The following is a 14,037-nucleotide window of genomic DNA, read 5'->3' on the forward strand; positions in this document are numbered from 1 at the left end:
CCCTGACTTAAATCTGTGCTTTGGTGGCACAAATCTCTCCATCCCAAGGGCTGCTCAGTGGATTGGCCTTTGGAGGGACACAGCTCCAGCTCTCGGCCATCTGCCCATGAGCCTCGCCCTGGCTGGCTGCCCCAGTCCCATGTGCCAGCCTGCCCACACTGCCCTCCTGGGACAGGGCAGAGGAGTGGGCTCAGGGGCCTCTCCCATCCTCTACACGTGGCCATTCCTGCTGGCACATGGAAAGGGGGACTCTGAACCCTACAGGGTCCCTCCCTACCCCTTCTCCATCCCGAGGTTGCCCTTAGGGTGTCAGGCTGGTCCCTGGGCAGGGCGTGTCGCCTTAGTGAGCTGGGACATGGATCCTCCATCACATGTCCCCACCCGCTGCCAGCACTCCACAGGTGCGGGGGAGCTGCGGCGCTGCCTCGCCCGCGGTTCCGGCTTTGTTGAATTCCTGCACCTGCAGCGCACAAAAGCCCGGCGGGCTCGTGCTGACGGGCTCCACAGATATTTTGACTCTTTCTTTCCGCCGCGGCAGCAATATTTGGATCAGCTAAGAGCCTCCCTCCCTGAGCAGGAGATGATAGCTCAGCCAGCAGAGGCAAAGCTGGGCTGGGAGCCTGTCTGTCTGTCTGTCCTTCCATCCTGCTGCTTGATCCCAGGGCAGGAAGGCAGCTCCAACCCACGCTGCTGCTCCTGCTCCTCGCAGCAACTCTCATGGGAGGGGAGAAGCATCTTCTGTACCAGCTGCACCTTCCGTTCAGCAATTAGGGAGCCTTGTTAGAGCAGGAGCGGGATCTGAGGATGGGGAGCGGCACAGGATGGAGCCATCCAGCCTCGAAGCTGGAAGGAAGGCGGTGGTGGCTTAGGGCAGATGAGTTCCCAGGGCCCTGTCTGCTGCTCAGGGCCAAAACGCCATTGCTGCCTGCTTCCAAACCCCTTGGGTACCCTCAGCTGCTCTCTCCTCCAAGGCTGCCTGGGGGCACAACCCCCTCCCACACAGCCCTGGCCCTCCCAGTGTCCCTCGTTTCCAGTCTCCGTGGTTGAATCCCCACGTGCCACAGGGAACGTCCCACAGGTCGCCTTTTCCCCGCAGCCAGTCTGGGAGACGTGCTGCCCGCAGCACCCTGCACAGACATGACAACGAGAGCGTTAACGATGCCTGTTAACTAGCTGAGATACTCTGGAGAATAAGTAATTTCCTCATTTACAGTCAAAGCAAAGACAGAGCCTTTGAGGGGCTGTAAGGCACACAAACTTCCATGGGTACAGGCAGCTCTGTTGGCTGGCACAGGCTCAGCCTGGCTCGACGCCTTCCATCCTCCTGATTCGGCCTGGCACTGCCCCTCAAACAGCACAGCCACCTCTGCTCCTGCCTGCCCATCCAGAGGGCTTGCAGGGCAGGAGACCCTTGGATCGTGGGTCTCCATCCACAGCTCCCCCACAGCTGTGGGGCTGGATGGAGACATCAGAGTGAGGCCCCCCCCGCGCCCCGCGGCAGCTCATTAGTGGCGCTGTGAATCTCAACGGCTGAAAAACTCAGCCAGAGCTGCTTTATAATGGAGAAACACTTCATAATATTTGGTGTTGGAGAAGAAAACAAGGATCTGCTGATGGCAGTGTGTCCTCCCTCACAGTCTGCAGGCCCTGCTGCCTGTATCACTGCTGGCAGCACCTTCTCCTTCCCACTGCCCCCTCTGAGCATCTGAGCTGGGGATAACCCCAGGTGCCCAGCCCAGGCACTGTGCTCCTGTCACCACGTGGAAAGCCAGGATTCTGGCGCTTCACAGGGCCTCACCCAGGGCTGAATCCTGCCCTGGAAGCTTCCCAGCCTTTTCAGCTGGTTCCTGTGAGGTAGCCCCAATGTTTTGTTGGTGGTGGGGGTGCAGAGTGGGATCTTGACATTGTGCCTGTCCCCGTCCCCACAGATGAGCCCGCAGGGGCATCCCTGCAAGATGCCGAGGCTATGGGGCGGGTGCTGAAATGATGAAGGGCTACCATGGGGAGCGTAGCCAGACACAGCCCTCCTCCGGCCACCGCTGCCGCTACATCCCAGAGGACTGCGAGCATCCTGCTGACTACATCCCGCACAGCCCCGAGGGCCGGCCGCCGTACCTGCTCAGCCCCAGCGAGCCGCGTTCCCTGGAGCATCCCTACTGCCCAGCGCAGAGCCCCGGCGCGGCCAGCGAGTGCCCGGGCGGGCCCTTGAGCGAGCCGCCCTCCGCCAGCGCCAGCAGCACCTTCCCGAGGATGCATCACGCGCAGCAGCCCTACGACTCCTGCGACGAATGCATGGCGACCGCCCACCCTGCCAGCAAGATCAACCGCCTGCCCCCCACGCTGCTGGACCAGTTCGAGAAGCAGCTGCCGCTGCACCACGACGGCTTCCACACGCTGCAGTATCCCCGGGCCGGCGGCGCCGAGCCCCGCAGCGAGAGCCCCAGCCGCATCCGCCACCTCGTCCACTCCGTCCAGAAGCTGTTCGCCAAGTCCCACTCCCTGGAGGCGCCGGCCAAGCGGGACTACAACGGCGCCAAGATGGACGGCCGCGGGGACGGCTACCACCACCACCACCACCACCACCATCACCACCACCACCACCAGTCCCGCCATGGCAAGCGCAGCAAGAGCAAGGACCGTAAGGTGGACTCCCGGCACCGGTCCAAGATGTTGGGCTGGTGGAGCTCCGACGACAACCTGGACAGCGACAGCAGCTACATGGTGTCTGGCCGGCACGCCGCTGACCAGGGCACCCAGTACTGTGTGGACGCTCCCGAAAGTGCCTTCAGAGACTTGACCTTGAAGAGTCTAAAGGGCGGCGGGGAAGGAAAATGCCTGGCCTGTGCCGGCATGTCCATGTCTCTGGATGGCCAGACGCTCAAGAGGAGTGCCTGGCACACCATGACCGTCAGCCAGGCCCGTGAAGCCTATCCCAGCGCCGGCAGCTCCGAGAAGACCTTGATGCTTCAGGAGGGAAAGGCCAAAGATAGAGCATACCAGTACCTGCAGGTGATGGCCTGGGCAGGGTGAGGGTACTGGGGCTGACTGAGCTGCAGGGTGAGCCAGGGCTGCAACCCTCCATCCAGCAGCCTGTGAGGATGTTCCAGTTCTGCTCCATGTCCCCAGTGTCTGTGCCCCATTCCCATGGTCCTGTGCTGATCCCTGCTGTCCCCTCGAAGCTCATCTGTTGCCTCCTGCCCTGTGCTGGATTTGGGATCAGACCAGCTCTGTCAGCTGAGGGCCACCAGCAGCCCTGTGCCTGCTCCCTACTCACTGCTTTTATCCTGCCTGTGTGCCTGGCTGGGTGCCACTGCCTGCCTCATCACTGGGCTCCCTTCTAGGTCACCCCCCTTCCAATTAAAAGCTAATTAACTCTTCTCTTCCTTTCCTGGGGGAAGGAGACAGGGAGCAGCAATGCCATGCTGGCTGGGGGTGGGGGCAGCTGGGTCCCATCTCCACTAGCAGTGGGGGCATTGGGGCAGGGTGCTGGCCTCACCACCCTGGCCATGGGCCCCAGGGGACACCATCCCCCTGCCAGTGCCCTATAAGGACCCCGTGGTGCTGGGGTCAGCAGCACGTGGCGGGACTGGTGCCCGATACGTCAGACGGGTGCTGCGCTGTCATGGGTGGGATTTGGCCCAGACGCTCCTGCCCAGGGGGCCGTGAGGTGGGAGCTGTTGTGCCGCCTCGCATTGTGGGAATGGGGAGCTGTGGCTGTTAGGAGGGATCTGCTCTCCTGGGGGCTTTCCAAAGCGGTCAGAGCACCCAGGGTCTATCCCGGCAGCTCTGGGGTGCATGGGGAGGACAGGGGAGCCGGGCACACATGCTGGGTTTGGGCTGGGCTTGGGATGGTACGTGGCTTGGCTCTGCATCCCACCTGTGGGATCCCGTCCACCACATCCTCCCACGCTTGCCTCCTGCTCCAGGTGCCGCAGGACGAGTGGAGCGGGTACCCGGCGGGCAAGGACGGGGAGATCCCGTGCCGGCGGATGCGCAGCGGCAGCTACATCAAGGCCATGGGCGATGAGGACAGCGCCGACTCGGACATCAGCGCCAAAGTGCTGCCCAGGGCGGCCACGCGGCGAGACAGCTACCGCCGTTCCTCCAGCGCTGACCAGGCCAGGACCAAGTAAGGGCTGCTGCCTCCCAGCCCCATCCCAGCACCGTAGGCAGCAGCGGGGCCCTGGGCCAGGGCTCCCTGGGAGGACGAGTCCCTGCTCATGGCATTGTCCCCACTCACACCACCCTCCCTTCTCACAGCCGCACTCCCCAGAGCAGCGGCACCGAGCCCTGTCCCTGCTCTGTGTCAAGGCACTGGGGGGGACGTGGCTATGCTGGCCTTTCTGAGGGGACCTGCTGCTGCAGCCACGTGCAGACCATGGGGAGAAGAGGCATGTTCAAAGGGGGGTGACTGAGATGTGCTCCAGTCCCGGTGGGTGACAGTTTTGGGGTCAGTGAGGAATGGGGACAGCAGCAGTGGCCGGCGGGAGAATCGCTCTGGCTGCATTTCCAAATGCTCTGCTGGAATGTGTTGCTTTTGGTGCGATCCCTTCTATTCCCACTGTCTCTCATTAGGTTTGCAAGTAGGCACTATTCTGATTCATATATCTGTAACTGTCCCAGCTGCTGCACGCCACCGCGAATGCTCCCGCGGGGACAGAGCTACGGGCGTTCCTTCACCACCGGCCAGGTACGTTCCGTGACACAGGATTCACAGGCTGTGAATTCAACAGGGATGTTGCTCTGAGCATCCCTTGCCCTGGCTCAGCCTCACCCACCGCTCTCCCCAGATCAACGATGAGCTCAACCACCAGTTTGAGGCTGTTTGCGAGTCGGTTTTTGGCGAGGTGGAGTCGCAGGCCGTGGAGGCGCTGGACCTGCCTGGCTGCTTCCGCATGCGGAGCCACAGCTACCTGCGGGCCATCCAGGCGGGCTGCTCCCAGGACGATGACTGTCTCTCACTCTTCTCCATGTCGGCCCCTCCTGGGCCACCCATCACCAGCAGCATCCTGAAGCCCAGCACTTGTGAGTCCTGGGGGGATTGCGAGGGCTTGGCCGCGTGAGGGAACCCCACGTCTCCCTACCTGCTCACCTGGGCACTTGCCAAGGGCTGCTGCTGCCCTCCTCCTGGCCCTTTACCCCTATAGTGCCCAGAACAGGGTGTGATCATCCTGCTCATCACCCAGTCCCAGTCAGGGGGCTGGTCTGTGTCCCCAGCACCCATTTGTCATCCCCTCCTTCCCTCCACTTCCAGCCCCATCTCTGCCCCTTGCTGGGTGCTACAGCAGTGTGGCCAGTGTGTGTTTGGGGTGCTTTCCTGATCCCAAAACCTGGTCCAACAGCCCCTCTGAACTCCAGTCTGTATCTAACCCAGCTCAGGGGCAAACCCTGTGGGGCCACGGTCCTTGTGCTGTGGGAGGAGATGGGCAGCATTCCCTGGGGACCCTGTTCGTGGCGGGAAATGAGCAAATGTCTGTGTTTTCACGTGCCTTTTCATCCTGCGCCTCTCCCACAACAGCCTTCAGTTACAGAAAAGCTCCACCTCCCATCCCTCCAGGAACCAAAGCCAAACCTCTCATCTCTGTCACGGCGCAGAGCAGCACCGAGTCCACCCACGAGAGCTACCTGCCCAGCGACATCGCCCGCAGCCCCGCCTGGTCCAAAGATGCTGCAGCCCGCTGCAACTCGGCCGAGAGCCTGGAGAGCTCCAAGGTGACGGCCGTGGCTCTCGACCTGCCCCCGGTCCAGCCCCGTGCTGCTCCCAAGCCCTCCACACTCATCATCAAGGCCATCCCAGGCCGGGAGGAGCTGAGGAGCTTGGCTCGGCAGCGGAAGTGGCGTCCCTCCATTGGCGTCCAGGTGGGCTCCGCTCCTCCCTGAGGGCTGCTCAAGTGGTGTGGGCCATGCTGAGAGACACCACGCTGCATTTTGGGGTTGCCCTCCAGCGCTCTCCCTCTGCCTCTTGGCAGGTTGAGGCCGTCTCTGACTCGGATACGGAGAGCCGGAGCCAGAGGGAGTTCCACTCCATCGGGGTGCAGGTGGAAGAGGACAAAAGGTACCCCATGGACTGGGCTGAGACCTGCTGCATTGAAGCATTGAGTTCCAGGGGGCTTTCTGAGCTCACAACACCACCACTACCCCACAGAATCTTTTCCCTCCCCCCTCTGGCTGAAACCCCAGAGCTCAGTGCCATCCTCATCCCAGGCTAGCTGCCCACACCTGGGGCAGCATTTAGCCTTTCCTTTGTCCTCGATTCTGCCCAGGGAAGGGGCTGCCCTATTGCTGTCCTGTGCTCTCCTTTGCTGGCTCAACCCTTAGCTTTGAGCCCACGCTGGGTGCAAATGAAACCTTTGGGCGTTTTTGCAGTTAACTATGACATTTTGGCTGGGATGGGAATGCCAGGTGCGCCAGAACCTGAATGGCCTGTGGGAGGTGAGCTCCGGCATTGTGCCCATGCAGCCTGGTGCACGCTCCTCTCCATCCTCGGTCCATTGCTGGTAGCCATGGAAACAGGCTGAGAGCAGAGGAGATGAGGGACTGGCAGATCGCAGCTGCTCAGGGTTGTTCCTGTGGCCCTGAATGCTTTGGGATCCACCCCGGCATCCCCAACCCAGTCTTACCTGTGGGCATCCCTCATCCTGCCCCTGCCTCTGTAGTACCTGGCGGGGGGACAGGACAATACCTGCTGGCCTCGAGGGTCCCCAAGCTCTCCCTGTCTCCGCAGGCGAGCACGCTTCAAGCGCTCCAACAGCGTGACAGCGGGCGTGCAGGCGGACCTGGAGCTCGAGGGCTTCACCGGCCTGGCCGTGGCCACCGAGGACAAAGCCCTGCAGTTCGGGCGACCCTTCCAGCGGCACTCCTCGGAGCCCGAGTCGGGCCGGCAGTACGCCGTGTACAAGACGGTGCACACGCAGGGGCAGTGGGCGTACCGTGAGGATTACCAGCTGCAGTACGACACGGTGGAGGTGCCCCGGCGGGATGCCTGGATAGAGAGGGGCTCCCGCAGCCTCCCTGACTCCGGCCGCGCCTCCCCGTGCCACCGCGACGGGGAGTGGTTCATCAAACTGCTGCAAGCAGAGGTGGAGAAGATGGAGGGCTGGTGCCAGCAGATGGAGAGGGAGGCGGAGGACTATGACCTGCCCGAGGAGAGTGAGTTGGGTGGGGTGTTGTGGCAAAGAGTGGGGCTGGGGGTCTTGCAGAGCTGGGGGGGCACAGTCATTGTCCTGCAGTGTTCCCACCTTGGAGCATCTTTGCTGCCAAGGCTAAAGAGGTTAGGAACACCTCTGGGGCTAGAGGGATATGAAAGAGGAGACACAATGTGTTGGAGGGCTGTGAGCTGCTCGTGACTGTCTGCTCTGCCCCCCAGTCCTGGAGAAGATCCGGAGCGCGGTGGGCAGTGCCCAGCTCCTCATGTCCCAGAAGGTGCAGCAGTTCTATCGCCTCTGCCAGCAGAACATGGTGAGTGTGGGCAGCTGTGCTGGGGGGCAGCTGTGCTGGGGAGGGGGGTGTCTCACACTCTCAGCCAGTGACTATGGACCACCGTGGAGGAGAGCTGGACATAGAGCCACCAGCAGAGGGAGGTGGGATGGCCCTGTGGCCAGCAGAGCTAATGTCCCACCAGTGAATGAGGATGACAGTCTGTCCCTCTGTCCCCACAGGATCCCAATGCATTCCCTGTGCCCACTTTCCAAGACCTGGCTGGCTTCTGGGACCTCCTGCAGCTCTCCATCGAGGATGTCAGCATGAAGTTTGGGGAGCTCCAGCAGCTCAAGGCCAATGGGTGGAAGATCATGGAGCCCAAGGTAAGGGCAGGGCTCCGCCACTGGCACTTGAACCTGTCACTTCTCCCCCCTCATCTGCATCCAAGCCACTGCTGGGCTCTCACTGGTGACTGCTTTCAGCAAACCCTTGAAAAACAGAGCTGGGAAAAAGTGAGGCTAGGGAAGGGCTGTTGTCCCACTGATGTATCCCAGCTGCCTGGAAAGGGCCAAGCAGGGTCCTGGCACGGGATAGATAAAGGGATTCAGTGCAGCCCTGTCTTGCAACCTGTACGAGGGTCTGTGGAGCCTCCCACCATGGCTTTGTCTTTATCGCCCAGAGCGGCGGCTGTGGCCAGCCCCCTGGGATGCCCGCTCGGGGGAGGTCCCAGCCTGAAGCCCCTGTTTTGTGTGCAGGAGGAGAAGAAGGTGCCTCCCCCGATACCAAAGAAGCCGCCGCGCTCCAAGGTGCACCCGGTGAAGGAGCGCTCCCTGGACTCGGTGGACCGGCAGCGGCAGGAGGCCCGCAAGCGGCTCCTGGCAGCCAAGCGAGCCGCCTCCTTCCGCCAGAGCTCGGCCACTGAGAGCGCGGACAGCATCGAGATCTACATCCCCGAGGCGCAGACCCGGCTGTGACCGCAGCCTCCGCTTTTCTACCCGGACTGGACGGCGCGGCCGTAGCTCACTGTGATGGGGGGCCGCGGGGACACCCTGGGGCAGCTCTTGGCCCCACTCACAGCTTCTCTCTTTTCTATCTTAGCCCTTTCGTGGATCCGACGGCGGGTGACCGCAAAGCCCGGTTCTGTCCCGTCCCCTTACCCCCTCCCTGCCCGCATGCCCCTGCCAGCCTCTCCTGGGGTCCGGGGCTCTCCCTCCCTCTGCCCTCCCTGGGGCTGTGTCCCAGCTTTCTGTCCCTTTCCCACTCCCTAGCCCTTCTGCACACCCGTCCCTGCATCCCAACCCAAAGAGAGGTGACCTCCAGCACCCGGTCCGGCCGGGCTGGAGGGGAGGGGGCTGCAGGCAGGCCCCCCCGCCTCTCTGTACTCAGTGCAATCCCCTGGTGTGTGGTGGGGACGGGCCCCCAGCCCCTGGCCAGCCACAGCCCCCCAGCCCTGCCCTGCCGGCTCGAGGCTTTGGGACGTGGTGGGGACAAAGGGGTCCCCTCGCTGCTCTCCCCACCTGCGGCTCAGGTGCCGTGGGGACCCAGGGCTCCCTCCCCTATATACATATATAAATATAACCCAAGGAATAAACCAGAAACTACACGTGACCAGCGCTGTGTCCTGCCTGGTGGGACGGGCCAGAGCAGCAGAGGCCTCCGGTCACGGCGAGCCGCCCCGCTTCCCTCGCACGGAGCATCGCCACGCGCTTCTCCCCTTCTTGCTCAGCCCTCCTTCCCCTCAGTCCATCCCTCATCTGTCCGTCCTTCCCTCCTGCCAGCCTGGAGTCCAGGAACACCTCTGCAATGTGGCACTAGCCAGGGACAGGGAATAGTTCCCCCCGTGCCTTGCTGCATGGGGGAGATGTTTCCCCAGTGAGCCTGTTTCCAACTGCAGTGACAAGGACCACACCTGGGCTTAGGACCAGTGGGTGGGATGGGAGTGTGGACATGGCCAGCAGCTGCCCCTTGAGTGTAGAGCTAGAGACCCCCTCAGGGGGTCACCCTTTCCCCCTTCCCCCTGGGCTCCTGGAGCCCCGTGGGATGGGACACCCCAGAATTGGGCTGTCACCAACCTGATGCCTCTCAGGGCCAAGGGACACCCTGGGATGTGGCAGTTCCCAGCTCCCCCATCACTGTGCACAGAGCCAGGAACAGAGTGGAGAGTCCCCTCCAGGGCAGAGCAGTGTGGAGGGGCAGGAGGCTGCATCTGCCTCATCCCTGTCCTTAACCCTGTTCTCCAAGTATCCTGTCCCCCTCAGTGTCCCTTTTGGTGGCACAGGGGGGAGGACCCCACCTCCATCCCTCACTCTGCCACGCCAGCAGCCCCACGCAGCATCACCAGCCACCCCTCCAGGGCAGAGCCAGTGGGTGCCGGGTAGCTCCCAAAATCTGGGGCCAAACCTCGCCCAGGCCCCTCAGGGAGGGCGGTAGGATCAGAGGCAGCTGGGGGACGCCTCGCTCCTGGGGGTCCGTTGGTGCTAAACACCTCCGTGACAGCAGCACCCACTCAGCTACCGAAAGCCCTTCCCCACCCCATGCCCCCTGCACCCCAGATTTAGGGATGTGCCTGCGAAGGGCCCCTGGCTCTGCCCCGGCCAGCGCCGTGCAGTGACCGTGACACGTGGCTCCCTTTTTATTGTAACGAACCGCCGCAATTAATAAAGATGACTTTGGTTACTCCGGGCCAGCGGCCACTTCCCTGTGGGGACATGGCCGGCACCGGGCTCGCCTTTCACCTGTCTCCCATCCTTTTGTGTCCGTGGGGTGGGAAATGCATGTCTGTGGGTGGGAGAGGGGCTTTTGCAGTTCACCTCATGCATCTCCTCATGGAGATCTCCCACCGGTGTCCCCATGGGTCTCTTCCAGTGGGGTCTCTGAGTGTCTCCTCCTGTGGGTGTCTCTCTGTGGATCTCTCCCCGTGGCTCCCCCTGTGACACCCCACGTGAGTCTCCCACCATGACACTCGCTGTGACATCCCCGTGGGTGTCTCTCTGTGACACTCCTCGTGACTCCTGCATGACGTCTCCCCTGCCAAGACAACCCCTGTGACTGGTGCTGTCTCTCTCTGAATTGTCCCTGGATTCTCTCCTGGGGCTCTTCCTGTGACTCTCCCTGTGTGTCTCCCAATGGGTGACACCCCGTGACTCTCCCCGGGGGTCTCACCCTGTGGATGTCTCCCCGTGGTTCCCCCCATGACACCCCCGGTCTTCCCTGATGACTTGCCCTCGTGTCCCCTCCATGCGCCCCTTCATGTTCTCCCAGTGTCCCTCCATGATTCCTCCTTGGTGTCCCCCCATGTTTCCCCTGTGTCCCTGCAGTGTCTCCCCATGATTTCCCCTCGTGTCCCTCCGTGTGCTCCATGATTCCCCCTTAGTGTCCCCGCAGTGTCCCCCCATGTTTCCCCCCGTGTCCCCCCCGTGTCCCCCCGTGTCCCCCCGTGTCCCCCCCGTGTCCCCGCAGTGTCCCCCCATGTTTCCCCCCGTGTCCCCCCCGTGTCCCCCCGTCTCCCCCCCGTGTCCCCCCGTGTCTCCCCCGTGTCCCCCCGTGTCCCTCCATGTTTCCCCCCGTGTCCCCCCCGTGTCCCCCCCGTGTCCCCCCGTCTCCCCTCCGTGTCCCCCCATGTTTCCCCCCGTGTCCCCCCCGTGTCCCCCCGTCTCCCCTCCATGTCCCCCCATGTTTCCCTCCGTGTCCCCCCCGTGTCCCCCCGTCTCCCCTCCATGTCCCCCCATGTTTCCCCCCGTGTCCCCCCCGTGTCCCCCCGTGTCCCCCCCGTGTCCCCCCCGTGTCCCCCCGTCTCCCCTCCATGTCCCCCCATGTTTCCCCCCGTGTCCCCCCATGTTTCCCTCCGTGTCCCCCCATGTTTCCCCTCGTGTCCCCCCGTCTCCCCTCCATGTCCCCCCATGTTTCCCCCCGTGTCCCCCCATGTTTCCCCCCGTGTCCCCCCCGTGTCCCCAGCCGCTGTCGCTCCTCCAGCGCTGCGGTTCCCGCACTGTCCGCAAGGGGGCAGCGCCGCCCCGCGGGCCCTCACGGCCGTGACCGGAACGGGCGGGGCCGGGCCCGGGTGAGCGGGGCCGGGCCGGGCCGGGGCCGGGGCAGGACGGGGGTCCCTGCGGACCCGGGCGGGGGTCCCAGCACGGCCCACGCGGGTCCCCGTTCCCTGCGGCTGTCGCTGAGGCCCCGGTGCGAGCGGGCCCGGCCGGTGACCGCCGCGTCCCGCCCTCGGCAGGCATGTGGTCCGTGGTGTGGGCGGCCGTGCGCTCCAAGGCCCCGTACGTCACCTTCCCGGTGGCCTTCGTGGTGGGGCTGGTGGGCTCCCAGCTGGAGTGGTTCCTGCGAGGGGACCCCCCGCCCACGGCCCAGGAGGAGAAGAGCATCTCGGAGCAGCGGGAGGACCGCAAGCTGCAGGAGATCGTAGGCGAGGACCTGACCAAGGTGGTGAGCCTGAAGGACAAGCTGGAGTTCGCTCCTCGGGCCGTGCTCAACAGGAACCGCCCCGAAAAGAGTTAATAAAGGGTGATTTGGGCAAAGGCGGTGACCCGGAGCTGCTGCTGGGGACTCCTCTGACACTGCACTGCTTCCACCAGCCTCTCTCCTGCACCTGCTGCTCCTCACCCTCCCGGGCCCTCCGGAGGGTCAGGTTTGCCCACCCCATGGATTTGCTCAAGGTACCCAGAGCTCGGTGGCAGAGCGGGCAGGGAGCCGTGCATAGAGGTGGAGCGGGTCTGAAACTCCTCATTTCTCTCCAGGCATGGCTCCTGGACCACAGAACACTCTCAGCCTGGTTCCATCTCTTGTCTCCTCAGGTTTGATTTCTTCCGTGGTGTGAAGGTAGAAGAAGTTTGGACCTGAGTGCCATGGGATGGGGTCAGGCTGACTGCCAGTGACAGAAAGAACTGCTGCCCTGCTTCCAGATGCCCTGTGGCTCTTGATGAACCCCAACACAGTCCCACGCCACAGTGTTACTCCAGAAGACATGGAGCTCTTTGAGGAACCCCTCCCTGCATCATCCCTCCCAGGAACGGTGACAAGGGGAAGTGAAAGTCTTAGTCCTGTTCCGTTGTGGTGCCCCGAGTGTGGCGATGTGTTGGGAACAAGGAGTTCTCTGCCCTCTGCACAATAAACTTCTGTCAGTCTTTGGGCCTCTGTGTCTTCTGCATCAGCACAGCCCCAGCCCTGTCTCAGAGCATGTCTCTGCTCTGCGTGTTCAAGAAGCAACTGCTACAAATGCCATTGCTGTCCCTGGCCGGGCACTGACCTCCAGGCCTGGCAGCTGGGTGGTGGGCAGGAAGGAGGAGGAGGAGGCACCAAATTCCCAGCCTGTGCTGTGCCTCCTTCCCAGCTCCCCCAGCTGCGTCATCTGCTTCCCTTTGACCTCTTTATCTGGAGAAGGGCTATGACAGCATAGGGTGGGGTCCCCAGGGATAGGGGTTCCACTGGGGTGCTGAGCAGGGGGAGGCTGGCAGCAGGCACTGGGGGCCAGTGACCGGTGTCCCCTCCAGGCTCAGGCATTGCTGGCACAGCAGGGACAAACCCCAACCAGAGCAGGGCTGGGGTTATCGCTGCTTCCCGGCTTGTTTTTTCCCGTGGTGCCTGAGCAAGGCCCCAGCTCTGCCCCGGGCTGGCCTTCCCCTCCTGGGGACGATAAATCTGCCATGCCCGGTGTGAGTGGCGAGGTCAGCAGCCAGTCAGCATTCACACCGTGCTGTCCTGTACCCTGACCAGGGCCATTCCTGCCCTGCTGACAGCTTTACTGCCATGCTCCTGGCTGTGTTTGCCTCCCGAGCTGCTGTCCTGGCCTGGACTGCTGCCCTCAGCTGGGCTCCTGGCCCGGCACCACCGGGAACACTGACCTCTGCTGCGAGGGCAGCTGAGCCTCGGGAGAAGGTGCAGGAGGAGCCTGGGTGTGATTTAGAGCCTGTCCCAGCCCTGTCCCACTGCCACCTCCTGCACTGGGGCTCACAGTGCCCACCACGTTGTCCCCCTGGCAGGCTGGCACTGTCCCCTGAAGTAGCCCCTTCCCCTTTGTCTCCTGTTTTCCCATCCAGGCTGTGGGGTGATGGCTGTTCCCTATTGTGTGCTGGGGTGGGAATGGTCCCGTTCCTTCTCCCAGCTGGGACCGGCTCGGAAACTGTCTCTGAAATGCCTTTGTTCACCCCGCGCCGGAGCGGCTCCCCCGGCTGTTTATAGCCCATTGATCCCCTCGTTCCCAGGGCCGGCTGGGCACAATTGGACTTTGGGGGGGCCTCGCTGCCCCATTTCCTGCCCCGGGCCTATGCAGTGTCAGTCAGGGAGGCTACTCCAGCGCAGTGCTGGAGTGATGCCCTGGGGTGCTGGACTGAGCCCTGATGGTGACAGCTTGGGCATTGATGGCACCTGGCTGGTGGCTCCCATCCCCTGCCTGTGGCACTTCCAGCTGTTTTCCGTGTGTCTGGGGACTCCGGTCCATCCGCCGGCATTGCTGCAGGTCTGAGGATTCCCGCAGGCGCTGGGACAGGGGTGAAGCCGCCTCCCAGACCCGTTGCCTTTCTCCTAAGCCTTCAGTGGTGTACACCCACCCTTCCTCCCATTGAATCCCAACAATGTGCCGCTTGGGAAGTGCCGGCGGGACAAGAATAGGAG

At 63.2% G+C, this 14,037-nt stretch overlaps 2 protein-coding genes across 2 annotated transcripts; both read left to right on the plus strand.

Annotated features, from left to right (window-relative positions):
• The first annotated feature begins 1,986 nt into the window (after positions 1-1,986).
• Positions 1,987-8,393, plus strand: DLGAP3 (DLG associated protein 3). The gene is made up of 10 exons (XM_062508897.1): positions 1,987-3,009; positions 3,927-4,129; positions 4,576-4,690; positions 4,791-5,025; positions 5,519-5,859; positions 5,970-6,055; positions 6,725-7,149; positions 7,367-7,458; positions 7,659-7,802; positions 8,175-8,393. The coding sequence occupies exons 1-10, from the start codon at positions 1,987-1,989 to the stop codon at positions 8,391-8,393; spliced, it is 2,883 nt and encodes a 960-aa protein (XP_062364881.1).
• A 3,085-nt stretch (positions 8,394-11,478) lies between these two features.
• Positions 11,479-12,551, plus strand: SMIM12 (small integral membrane protein 12). Its single transcript, XM_062509086.1, has 2 exons — positions 11,479-12,083; positions 12,222-12,551. Exon 1 carries the CDS (start codon positions 11,647-11,649, stop codon positions 11,923-11,925), a length of 279 nt encoding a protein of 92 aa, XP_062365070.1. The 5' UTR covers positions 11,479-11,646; the 3' UTR covers positions 11,926-12,083; positions 12,222-12,551.
• Positions 12,552-14,037: the final 1,486 nt, after the last annotated feature.

This window comes from Cinclus cinclus, chromosome 26 (genome assembly GCF_963662255.1).
Source record: "Cinclus cinclus chromosome 26, bCinCin1.1, whole genome shotgun sequence".
Taxonomy (NCBI): Eukaryota; Metazoa; Chordata; class Aves; order Passeriformes; family Cinclidae; genus Cinclus; species Cinclus cinclus.